The 11962-nt window shown below is 37.4% G+C and overlaps 1 protein-coding gene across 2 annotated transcripts in view; it reads right to left on the bottom strand.

Moving 5' to 3' along the window:
* CEMIP2 (cell migration inducing hyaluronidase 2) overlaps positions 1 to 11962 on the bottom strand; it is an 86465-nt gene that overhangs the window by 33169 nt on the left and 41334 nt on the right. For both annotated transcript variants that reach the window (XM_011770917.3, XM_011770914.2), the window contains exons 11-13: positions 9059 to 9187; positions 5920 to 6008; positions 1424 to 1555 (exon numbers count right to left, since the gene is read on the bottom strand). In XM_011770917.3, the coding sequence (XP_011769219.1) occupies positions 1424 to 1555; positions 5920 to 6008; positions 9059 to 9187 (350 nt within the window). The remainder of the gene's footprint in view (positions 1 to 1423; positions 1556 to 5919; positions 6009 to 9058; positions 9188 to 11962) is intronic.

Below are 11962 nucleotides of genomic sequence, written 5' to 3'. Positions count from 1 at the left end.
AGGAAAATCGCTTCATCTCAGGAAGTCAAGACAAGCATGGGCAACACAGGGACACCCTGTCTCCACAAAAAATTTAAAAATTAGCAGGGAGTTGTGGCACATGCCTGTGGTCCCAGCTACTCGGGAGGCTAAGGTGAGAGGATTGCTGGAGCATAGAAAGTTGAGGCTGCAGGGAGCTATGACTGCACCACTGCACTCTAGCCTGGGTGACAGAGCAAGAACCTGTCTCAAAAAATAATAATTTCTAATGTTTGGAACAGTGCCTGGCAAACAGTAAGCAGTGTATCAAAGTATTAGCTATAATTATTATTTCCATAACTATGTTTTTAAAACAATTAGACTGTGGTATATGATTCTGAAGCCATTTCTACAGCTTCAACACAATATCAGGTTTTTGAATGAAAAAAGGCAGAAATGACGTGAAATGCCAAGAAGCTAATTTCAGTGCCAGAAAAAAAAATACACACACACATTTTTCTAGACTGTTGAACACTAAATCTTAGCTTAACATGCATGAGACCACTCCTAAAATTATACAAATGGGAAAAAAAGTGAGATACTTACTGCCTCAAGTCATGTTAAGGCATAAGTCAACTGAGGTGGAATTATAAAGCTTTTATTTTGAATGGCAATAGAAGAGCATCAGAAAAACTAAGGAGTTTTCAAGAGGAAGGGAAAAGATCCAGGTAGTTAAGACATAATTACTTAGGTGGAATTATAAAGCTTTTATTTTGAATGGCAATAGAAGAGCATCAGAAAAACTAAGGAGTTTTCAAGATGAAGGGAAAAGATCCAGGTAGTTTTATTTAGCTCTCTGACAAAGACCATACTTGTTATATCAAGTTAAATTCCCGGTTTCTGTTCAATTTCATCAAAAACTCTCATGTCACTGGACAAGTTCTGTTCCAATAAAAACACCAAAGGACGGGCGCGGTGGCTCAAGCCTGTAATCCCAGCACTTTGGGAGGCCGAGACGGGCGGATCACGAGGTCAGGAGATCGAGACCATCCTGGCTAACACGGTGAAACCCCGTCTCTACTAAACATATTTAAAAAACTAGCCGGGTGAGGTGGCGGGTGCCTGTAGTCCCAGCTACTCGGGAGGCTGAGGCAGGAGAATGGCGTAAACCCGGGAGGCGGAGCTTGCATTGAGCTGAGATCCGGCCACTGCACTCCAGCCTGGGCGACAGAGCGAGACTCTGTCTCAAAAAAAAAAAAAAAAAAAGGCACCAGAATGAGACTACTTCAAACATTTGTAGTCTTTTAACTCTAGCGTACTTCCTTAGAGCTTGTCCTGTCTATTCATAATAATAATAATAATATGATTCCAAGAATCATCACTGTGCTTTCATGCTACCGGCTTTAAAAAAAAATCTGAAAATACATCAGTGTCATCATATAATAACTTGGTTAAGAATACCCACGCTGAATTTTGAACGATAATATCTCCTCCTCTGACCCAAGCTCCATTATCATTATTTTTAAAAGCAATGAGCCTGTCGATTAGAGCAGCAACACGTGGTTTTTCAGGGTTTGCATCCTGATGAGGTCGAAATCTAGGGGATAAAAAAAGAATTTTAAAAAATGTAATACAAAAGCCATAGGAATTAGCTGTCAAGAAGCAGAATTTAAATTTGACCAAAACAAATGAAAAATTCTTAAGATACAACTAACTTACATTTTAAAGATTCAAAGAAGAAATTACATTTATTTACACACAAGTTTCCAGAGAACCAACTGCTTTTATATCTTCTTAGTTCGTTTTTGAAAAATCAATTAAAATGGACACTGCAGAATATTATTGCATAAAAATCATTTCCAAAAACACCCAGATCAAGAAGTCTGGCATGTCTTTACAAATCCTTAAGGTACATGTTACTAATATAAACTTATTTAATAAATTAATAATATATTTCAACATACATATATGTGAACTAGAGTATAATTTGAGTTGTATGCTGGTTAAGTGTTTACATATAGACAAAACTGAGTTTAAGATCATTAAAATGCCTAAATTTAAAATAGACTGTATTTTTTTATATTTTACATTTTATTTTTTTTGAGACAGAGTCTCACTCTGTCACCCAGGCTGGAGTGCAGTGGCACAATCTTGGTTCACTGCAACCTCTGCTTCCCAGGTTCAAACATTTCTCCTGCCTCAGCCTTCCAAGTAACTGGGACTACAGGCAGATGCTACCATGCCCAGCTAAGTTTTGTATTTTTAGTAGAGATGAGATTTCCCCATGTTGGCCAGGCTGGTCTTGAACTCCTGACCTCAGGTGATCCACCCACTTCAGCTTCCCAAAGTGCTGAGATTACAGGTGTGAGCCACCGCACTCGGCCAGACTGCATTTAATTAACATATTTATTATAAAGACTGAACTTCACCTTTTCTTTTTCTTCTCTCTAAAACAGTTAAAAGGACCTTAGTGAAAAGGTCAAAACACTTGGTGTCAAAAACTGTCCACTACAACAACTCAAATATTCAAACAGCCCCATCATGCTCAAATACCCAAATACATGATAATCAAATACTCAAATGGCCCCATAAGGCCACCTATTTAAAAAAAAAAAATCATTTTTATCTTAATCTTACAAAACAAATGGAAGAAAAAAAAATCACAGCTTTTCAAAAACCAATTCAGCAGGTAGAGATTTTCAACCAGTGAGGAAATACCATTTGCTTAATGCTAACACCACAGCTGTTGGCACACAGTAGGTGCTCACTAAATGGATATGATGGCAGAAGCAGTTATGGAGAGAGAATAGCAAGTGCAAATGTCCTTAGGCATGAGAGAGCTTAGCATGTTCAGGAATAGCAAGGAAGTCTGCTGGAGAGAAAGAAGCAAGGGACACAGAATAAAGAGGAGGGCAAGGGTTAGGTAAAGATCTGGGTCTCCATTGGAAATGCAATGGGAAGTAAATGGAAGCATGGAATCAAGGAAGGGATGCGATCAAATTTCTTTTTTGTTCTTTTAACAGATCACTGACTTTTATTTGAAGAATGGATTATAGAGAATGGACTCTAAGGAGACCAGTCAGAAGGATCTTCATGTGTTTCAGATAGATGCACTTGTGGTATAAACTGGGGCAGTAGCAGCAAAGGTAAAGAGTATCATATCCGTCTTTAGATTATATGGCTCAAGTCCCCTTACCCTAACTAGCTCTGACTTAAGAGGTAAAAAGTTTGACTCTAAGCCAACATCTATTCTCTGGCATTGTAGTTTCTGCCAAACAGCTTTGTAGTCATTACATAATACCAAGCAGATGGAAGAGTTCTGGAAAGGAGACACATTGTTCTAAAAGAAAAGCCAAAAAAAAAAAAAAAAAAAAAGAGTACTATAAGGCAGCATCTGATTCTCTGCTGTAACCATCTCAACTTTTCTGAACTTCCTATCAATACAAATCAATCACGACACCCCCACAGCACCCAGGTGCTTGTACAGGGAGGGGAAAAAAATAATCAGTAACTGACCATTTGCTTTGATACCCTTTATTTCCATCTTCTTTCCCATTTGGCATATAGAAAATAGTTAATTTTCCTGATTTTTTTTAATCATCGTTGAGTTTTCAGCACACTGCTCAACCGTCTCTTAATTGTCCTCTGCTTTAAATGTACTAGTTGGTTCTAATGCCCTTTCACTCTTTTAGATGAAATTTCCTTAATTTCAAACCAAGAGCTTTCTTGAGTTAAAATATTCCATCTCTGGATTCCTATATTTTCACATCTTGAAGACACAAGGAAAGGCTTATATGATTCACAGGTGTTTTTTTTGTTTGTTTGTTTGTTTTTTTGGAGACAGAGTCTCACCTTGTTGCCCAGGCTAGAGCGCAGTGGCACAGTCTCAGCTCACTGCAACCTCCACCTCCCAGGTTCAAGTGATTCTCCTGCCTCAGCCTCCTGAGAAGCTCGCATTACAGGAATCTGCCCTCATGCCCGGCTAATTTGTTGTATTTTTAGTTTCACCGTGTTGGCCAGGCTGGTCTTCAACTCCTGATTTCAGGTAATCCACCCGCCTTGGCCTCCCAAAGTGCTGGGATTACAAGTGTAAGCCACCATGCCTGGCCCTGATTAACTGCTGAGTCAACTTCCTCTTTGAGGAACAGATTAAATATCTTCTGGATCCTCTAAGCCTGGTGTTTAATACATGAGCTGGTTTATTACTCATTTATGCTAGTTTTTATCATTTTTGCCATGTCTAAATTGCATTAATATATATATATGAGCATATTCAAAACACTAGTTCAGTATATGCACAAGCTCTTGTTACTTTTCTGCTATAATCAGTTCTTTTCAATAGCAATTTCCAAATGGAGTCCAATTCCTTATCAATATATATGTAATTATAAACTAGTAAGGGAAATAAATAATGGAGAGAAGAAAGATAACCATTTTCATAATATCACATACACACACCTAGTAAGGAACTACTTAAGCCATTATGAGTAAATTGTTTTATTGTCAAGTCTAATTAAAATATCAATGAACTCAAATATATTTACTCCTTTATTCATATATATAAATACATGTACATATATACACATACACATTACTATACTTATACATAAATATATATACATAGATAAGTAATTTTTTAAGGCAGGGAAGAGAATCAATTGTGTTTATGGATTTTTCTGGCAACTCTAAGCAAAGAAGACATTACTTTCTACCAATTATAATAAACTACATTAGTTCTACCAATTATAATAAACTCTTTAAAACTGAAAAAGCAGCAGTAACTTTCTAGATAGAATTCTTTATTTGCCAGCTACTAGTCTCCTCTTAGTTCATAATTTGTTGTCCTCTATATACTCTTTTTTCTTTGTTCTTCTTAAGTTTATCTCCTCTATTTTTTCACTTCATTTGTTGATCAGCTTTTAGGTATCCAGTACTTTGTGTTTATTTTTTTAAATGCCCACAGTTTCTGGGTTTCTCAAATACTATCTGATCATTGCATCAAAATATTTCAGGATCAAGTTGATGTTTGAGGAATCCTGATGAGTAATATACCCACTAGACTTTCCCCAGTTTTCTTCTGATCTCATGTCTTATTAAAGTGTCGCAAGAATCTGCCTCACCCTGAAGTCAGGCTCACCAACCTATGGTGTGCTTCCTCCTTGATTCTCTGAAGAACAATCAGCCCTGGTATTCTTTTCCTAAGTGTCTGTCAACAAAGCCTATTAAATCTAGCGCCCTATTAACTCCATAAACTGGTCAATCAACTTGAAGTATGGAAAATAATAATATGTACAGTTTCTACTGAATATGACTTTAAGTCGCCATCTTTTCCAGAAAATTTTATTTTCATCTGGGACATTTTCTTTATTTTGGCTCACATATAGCATGTAAGAGAACTCTACTGAAATGCAGATCCATATCTAATGCATTTTGTGATTACAAAAGGAAGTAAACTAGAGCCTGGCTATGATGTAATCTGAGGCTACAAAGGACTGAACCAGAACCAGGTTGCTTATCAAATTCAGGATCATTCCTTTTGAAATATTAAATGCAGTGTTCATTTTGACCACGAAGAACAAATTCTATATGGTTTGGTTTTTCAAGGATTAGACTAAACATCTTAGTTTAACTTATTTTTCAATGAATCATACTCCACACCAAATTTGGAAACTTTCTCAACATATCTCCTCTTTTTCCTTTCTCTTTCTGCAACTCTCTCTAGCATCTATTTATAGCCATGAAAAAGGAGAAAAACATCAGCCTCTTTGATATTTCAATAAGATAAAAGCCCAGTCACAGGACCTGGAACAACAGAATAAGTAGTTTTCAAAAAACCCTTTTATGAACTTTTAAAACTTCATTTTAAATGTGTTACCAGAGTAACAGCACAATAAGCTCCAGTTGGAAAGTTTTGCTTTGACAAGGTATAGCTTGGGTGTGACTTAATAGAGCCAGCTTTACCTTGCACTGTTGTCCAAACAGAGGTATTCCCTTGGGTCAGCAGCACTAGAGTTTGTTGTTTTGACACCTTTGTCAATAAATAAGCCAGCCTGAAAAATATAAATAACGGACTGGAATGAATATGAATCCCAACTTACAACAACATATACAATGATTCATGAAAATAGATTTTAGCTTATCACTTCTACCAAAAAAAGTGGGGCAGGGAATCAACAGCAAAGGTACTGTAAAAAACAGCTACTTTCCTGGATATTTTCTACTCATTTAACTCATTTCACTCATTTAGTCATTCAACAAATACTTACTGGTAGGCACCCAGTGTTATACATTAGTTAACAAGAAAAATGTGATCCTTGTTGTTGCTAACACAAAAACTAGCAGAAAGACATACAATTAAATAAATAATTATAATCCAAAACGATAAGCATATGATAAAGGAAGCAGATGAGGCTTGGGCAGAAGAGAAGGGCATCTGGAGGAGGCCTTTTTTGTGGGTGGAGGTGAGAGGATTCAGGGAATGTCCCCTAAAAGAAGTGACCTCTTAAAGTTGAAACCTGAAGGATGGAGAGAAATTAATCAAGCAAAAGAATGGATTGGCGGTGCAGGGGAGGAGGTGGGAGGAAGGAGCTGAAGAGCCAAAGAAAATAACTCAAGGGAATAGTTTGTACAAAAGTCTGGAGATGACGAGAGAGCATGGAATAGCCAGGAAAAAAAAAAAAAAAAAAACTTTGATGGACAAACAAGAATGTATGAAGGAAGGAAATATAATGGAGAAGACTAAAGAGGAGCAAACATCAGATCACATGGAATTGATGTGCTACAGAAGTCAGGACAATAGGAATTTAATAAATGCATCGTAACCAACTGTGAGTTAAGGAAAAAACACTGTAGCTGTAACATGGATAATGGATTGAAAGAGGATTAAAAAAAAAAAAAAAAAGAGGAGGCATATAAGGTAGAAGATGATTCCAGTAATCCAGAAGAGAAATAAAGATGATCTAGACTTGTGGCCATACTAGCAGTGGAAAACAGATAAAGTGAGAATTATTTACTAGGTAGAACTGATAACATTTTGTAATTGATAAAATTCTGTGGGTGAGGGAACGAAAGCAATAAAAGCTCATATATTTTTAGTTCAGGCCACAGTTGAGTAGTAGTTTCATTCACTAAAACAGACATACGGGAATAGGTCTGGGCCTAAAAACAAGAATTTTAGTTTGCAACATGTTTTATTTATGTCCATAAGACATTCAAAGGGTACTCAGTAGGCAGTAGGATAAGCCTGACCAACCTGGACTAGTACAGACCCAGGAGGCATCAGCAGTTGAAGCCATAAGGACCAGTGTGTGTGTGTGCATACATGTGGGTGTGTGCCTGTATGTGTATAGTTATTCCAAAATGACATGTTTCTTTTTGAGTACTCCAAGAATTCAATCTCCTTTGGCTATAAAGTATTATCCTGGACAGTCATTTCCAAATTTAACAAATGAACACCTAATCATCCACTCCTGTCATTTAAATGTAATATTCTTATTAATCGAGTAAATTACTGCATGTTAAAAATCAATTAGAATGGGGCCAGGCGTAGTGGCTCACACCTCTAATCCCAACACTTCGGGAGGCCGAGGCAGTCAGTTCACAACGTCAGTAGTTCAATACCAGCCTAGTCAGAATGGTGAAACCCCATCTCTACTAAAAATACAAAAATTAGCCAGCCATGGTGGTGGACACCTGTAATCCCAGCTACTCAGGAGGCTGAGGCAGAGAATTGCTTGAACCCAGGAGGCAGAGGTTGCAGTGAGCTGAGATCGCACCACTGCACTCTAGCCTGGGCGACAGAGCAAGACTCGGTCTCAAAAAAAAAAAAAAAAAAATCAATTAGAATGAGGTGCTTTTTATACCATTTACAATTAAGAAAATTTGAGGATTTCTACTATGAAATGCTACTTTCAATAAACATTAACCAACTATTCAGCTCATGAAAGTCAGTTTTGTATAGTTTTTTCCTCAAGTCTTCATCAAGTGATTCCAAGCTCTTCAAACTGTAACACACTTGGGTTTTTAAAGGATCCTCTGAGTATCATAAATGCAAAGTATTCCTTGAACTGTGGTGTGGGTCACATCAGGGTAAAGGATCTGGGCATTACATGTGTAACAAAAACATTGAAGTTCCTTGTGAGCACAAAATAAATCACATGTATTTATCACCAGGGGTGAAGGGTTAGAGCCAGATTTCGTGAAAAAATTGAAACTCCTAATGGCCTTTAGGTTACTTGATCTGTATCATTTTAAATTAGGTCAACTATTCTTAAGCAGTATTTCACTATTTATATAATTAGTATAATGCCTAATAGGACACTCTACCAGCCACTGTGAATCAAAAGAAGAGATGAATTATGTTTATCAACCCCCAGAAGCATATTATTTAATGTGTACTTCCCTAGAAACAGGTAATAACATTAAAGATTGGAAAGAAGCTGAGAGGGAGGAAGAGATGAAGCAAGGGAAGAAACAAGAGAGAGGATGAGGACACATGAATCAAATCCATTATGTAATTATTCAGGTTACACGTGCATGTATGTGTTGCACATACCCGTATGCGCAATAGGTATGTATAAATGGAATGCTCTATATATATCCTGAACAGGGAGGGGTTAGGTGTCTGTTTTTAATTACAAATTACTTTTTCTGATGACAAGTTCTACCAAAAACTGACATTTCTCAGCTATAATCTACTATGGTTTGAATATATCCCCCAAAAAGCATGTGTTAGAAAGTGCAAAAGTATTGGGAGGTAGAGCCTAAGGTGTTTAGGTCATAAGGGATTCACCCTCTTGAATAGATTAATGCTGATTATAAAAAAGGTTGAGGCAGCAAATTTGTTCTATTGCTCTCTCGACTTCTCCTTGCCCTTCTACCATGGATGACACAGCAAGAAGACCCTTACCAGATGCTGTCCCCTTGATCTTGGACTTCCCAGCCTTCAGAACTGTGAGCCGAATATATTTCTGTTCATTATAAGTTAACTACTCTGTGATATTCTACTACAGCAGCACAAAGTGGATTAAAATATAATCACAATAGTTCATCTTTTACACTGTCTAGCACATGTACTAATTGTTAAAACTTAGAAGCCTACCTTAAAATTTGAATGGACCCTGTTGTTATAAAATATACCCAATGGAGTGAGTTCTGGTTTTGCCAAGAGCTGCAATCCAGTGGATTCCCCAGTAGGTTCCTTGTGGAATAAATACCATATCCCAGCATCCTACAAATGAAAGGACAAGCTCATTAAAAGCCTGATTTATACAGATATCTATGAAACACTCTCATAAACTAACTGCTTCATCAGCAAGTTTAATCTTTTTCACCCAAATCTTTCATTATTGCAGGTTCAGAATTGACAATAAAAAGTTATACACACATCTCAAAGTGGTTATATCACGTATTTTTTTAAAAAAGCAAATTTAATTTTGCTTGCAGGATTGGACAAAAGAGAAATAATTGGTTGGTATAAAAATTCACTTTCAAAACTTTTCCATCATTATCTACATTAAAAGTTATGCAGAATTAAAACCAAATCAGCTTTCCATGTGACCAGGACAGCACAGCCATTAAGCAATATGGTTTTTATCTGTTTACCTCTAAACCTGTTCAATAGATGAGTCATGCCTATTAAACAACTGTCCACCAGCACGCAGAGATCACTGACTTCTTTCAAACAAGTCTAATGCCCTTCCTGTCCTGAGGGAAATTTTTGCCAAAGAAAAAAAAAAACACCACACGTATGAATCAGGATGCTGTCTCAGGCTGGGCCCTGTCTGTTCAATTTCACTATTACTGACCTTAATAGGAACAGAACAGTTTCAAATTTTTTGACACTCAAAATGCGACATAAAAATGGAAAAAATGTTAATTCCCATGACAGTTCTTTATTTTACAACTCAATTAAAAATCAGCCCAACGTGAAGGACGACTTCACTTGATGGAATTTTGATTAAATAATTTGTTAAAACTTAACCATACAGTGTAAATGGACAGCATTAATTCAAATTTAGCACACATTTATTTAGTGCCAACTATGTGCCAGGTATATAGTAAGACTATTCTCAAATAATTCATAGTCTAATAAGAAATATAGAGATAATTAAAATATAATATACCTAATAAGTACTTACTAGCTGTAACAAATGGAGTCCATTGGGAGGAGAGATGAGAGAGGAATTATGGAAAACATATATATATACCCACACACCAAAATGAATGCCATGTGTAACATTTTCCATGATAAAAGTTTACCAATGGGTCTTAATAAAACAAACTACTCTGAAAAATGTTTGCTACCTCAACTCTTCTGGGCACGAAACAGACAAGTCGACAGGATAAGACCTGGAGAGTCAGAAGAAAACTCCATACTATAACCTGTAAACTGAGGGCAGAGGGGACCATCCTAGGATGCAATGGAGATGGAGATGGAGATGGGAGTGGGACGGGGATAAGGGGGTAGCACTGTTTCCTGTTAAAACACAGTGGTGTCAACACAGGTAAAAGGAGCTTTGTAAAAGGCAGTGGAAAGGTACAATGAAAAAATGGTTTGATTTACTTTGGGAGGAAAAACCCTGCCCAAATTAGCTTTTACTGGAACAGTTTTTCTAGAGAGAAAATAAACAGCTCACAGAATAAAAAGGAAGAACATACATGCAATGCTTTCTTCTTTTCTCACAGGAGCCACAGTAAGGGTATCTGGCAGCCTCACCTTCTATTTTTCATGAACTCTCAGCAATTTGCTTTAATCTTCAAGCCCTGACTTCTAAAAAGAGCTAAAAGAAATCTTTGTTCTGGCTGTTGACGTGTAATGTCACATAGATCAGAAGATGGCTGTGCATCAACTTCTTGGTCATCTTTACTCAAAAACTCACTTTCCAGTTAGAAACTCTAGCACAAACCTCATACAGGCTCAACAAATATTTGATGAAAAATGAATGAATGAAAACCTAAAATGATCAAATATCTGGGTTTCTGCCCTGTCAAATAAGAATCTTCAATTGACAGAGACTTTCAGATTATGTTTTATGTTTTTAAATAAAATAACAGACATGATATTCAAACCATCATCCACTGATGCCTTTTTTGTTATCTCAAATAAATACTCCCTTCAGCTAATCTTTTGCTTCATCTTGGCAAACAATGCTAGGTATTTATTTCAGTTTAAAAACTTAAGTAGCCATGCAGTATAAATATGAATATTTAGGCATCACTGCAAATTTCATATTTTTTTATTGCAGTTTTCAATACAGTTACAATCTCGATAGCATACTATCTTAAAAGATTCATTTAGCGGCTGGGCGCGGTGGCTCACGCCTGTAATCCCAGCACTTTGGGAGGCCAAGGCGGGCGGATCACCTGAGGTCAGGAGTTCGAGACCAGCCTAACCGACGTGGTGAAAACCTGTCTCTACTAAAAATACAAGAATTAGCCAGGCATGGTGGCAGGCACCTGTAATCCCAGCTACTAGGGAGGCTGAGGCAGGAGAATCGCTTGAACCCAGGAGGAGGAGATTGCAGTGAGCCGAGATCTTGCCACTGCACTCCAGCCTGGGGGACAGAGCGAGACTTCGTCTCAAAAAAAAAGAAAGAAAAGATTCATTTAGCCTGAGTATGGTGGCTCATGACTGTAATCCTAACGCTTTGGGAGGCTAAGGCAGGTGGATGGTTTGAGCCCAGGAGTCCGAGACCAGTCTGGGCAACAGAGTGAAACCTCCTCTCACTCTCTTACTCTCTCTCTCTCTCCCCCCCACCATATATATATGGTTTATATATATGAGATATATATATATATATATATATATAAAATCAGCAGGTGTGATGGCATGCGCCTGTAGTATCAGCTACTCAGAGGCTGAGGTAGGAGGATGGCTTGAGCCCAGGAGGCAGAGGGTGCAGTAAGCCAAGGTCTCACCACTACACTTCAACCTGAGAGACAGCGAGACCCTGTCTCAGGGGGAAAAAAAGATTCATTTAGGTTTTAAAAATTAGCAGTTTTA

Source organism: Macaca nemestrina, chromosome 14 (assembly GCF_043159975.1).
Source record: "Macaca nemestrina isolate mMacNem1 chromosome 14, mMacNem.hap1, whole genome shotgun sequence".
Lineage (NCBI taxonomy): Eukaryota > Metazoa > Chordata > Mammalia > Primates > Cercopithecidae > Macaca > Macaca nemestrina.
This window is presented reverse-complemented; position numbering and strand designations above follow the sequence as displayed.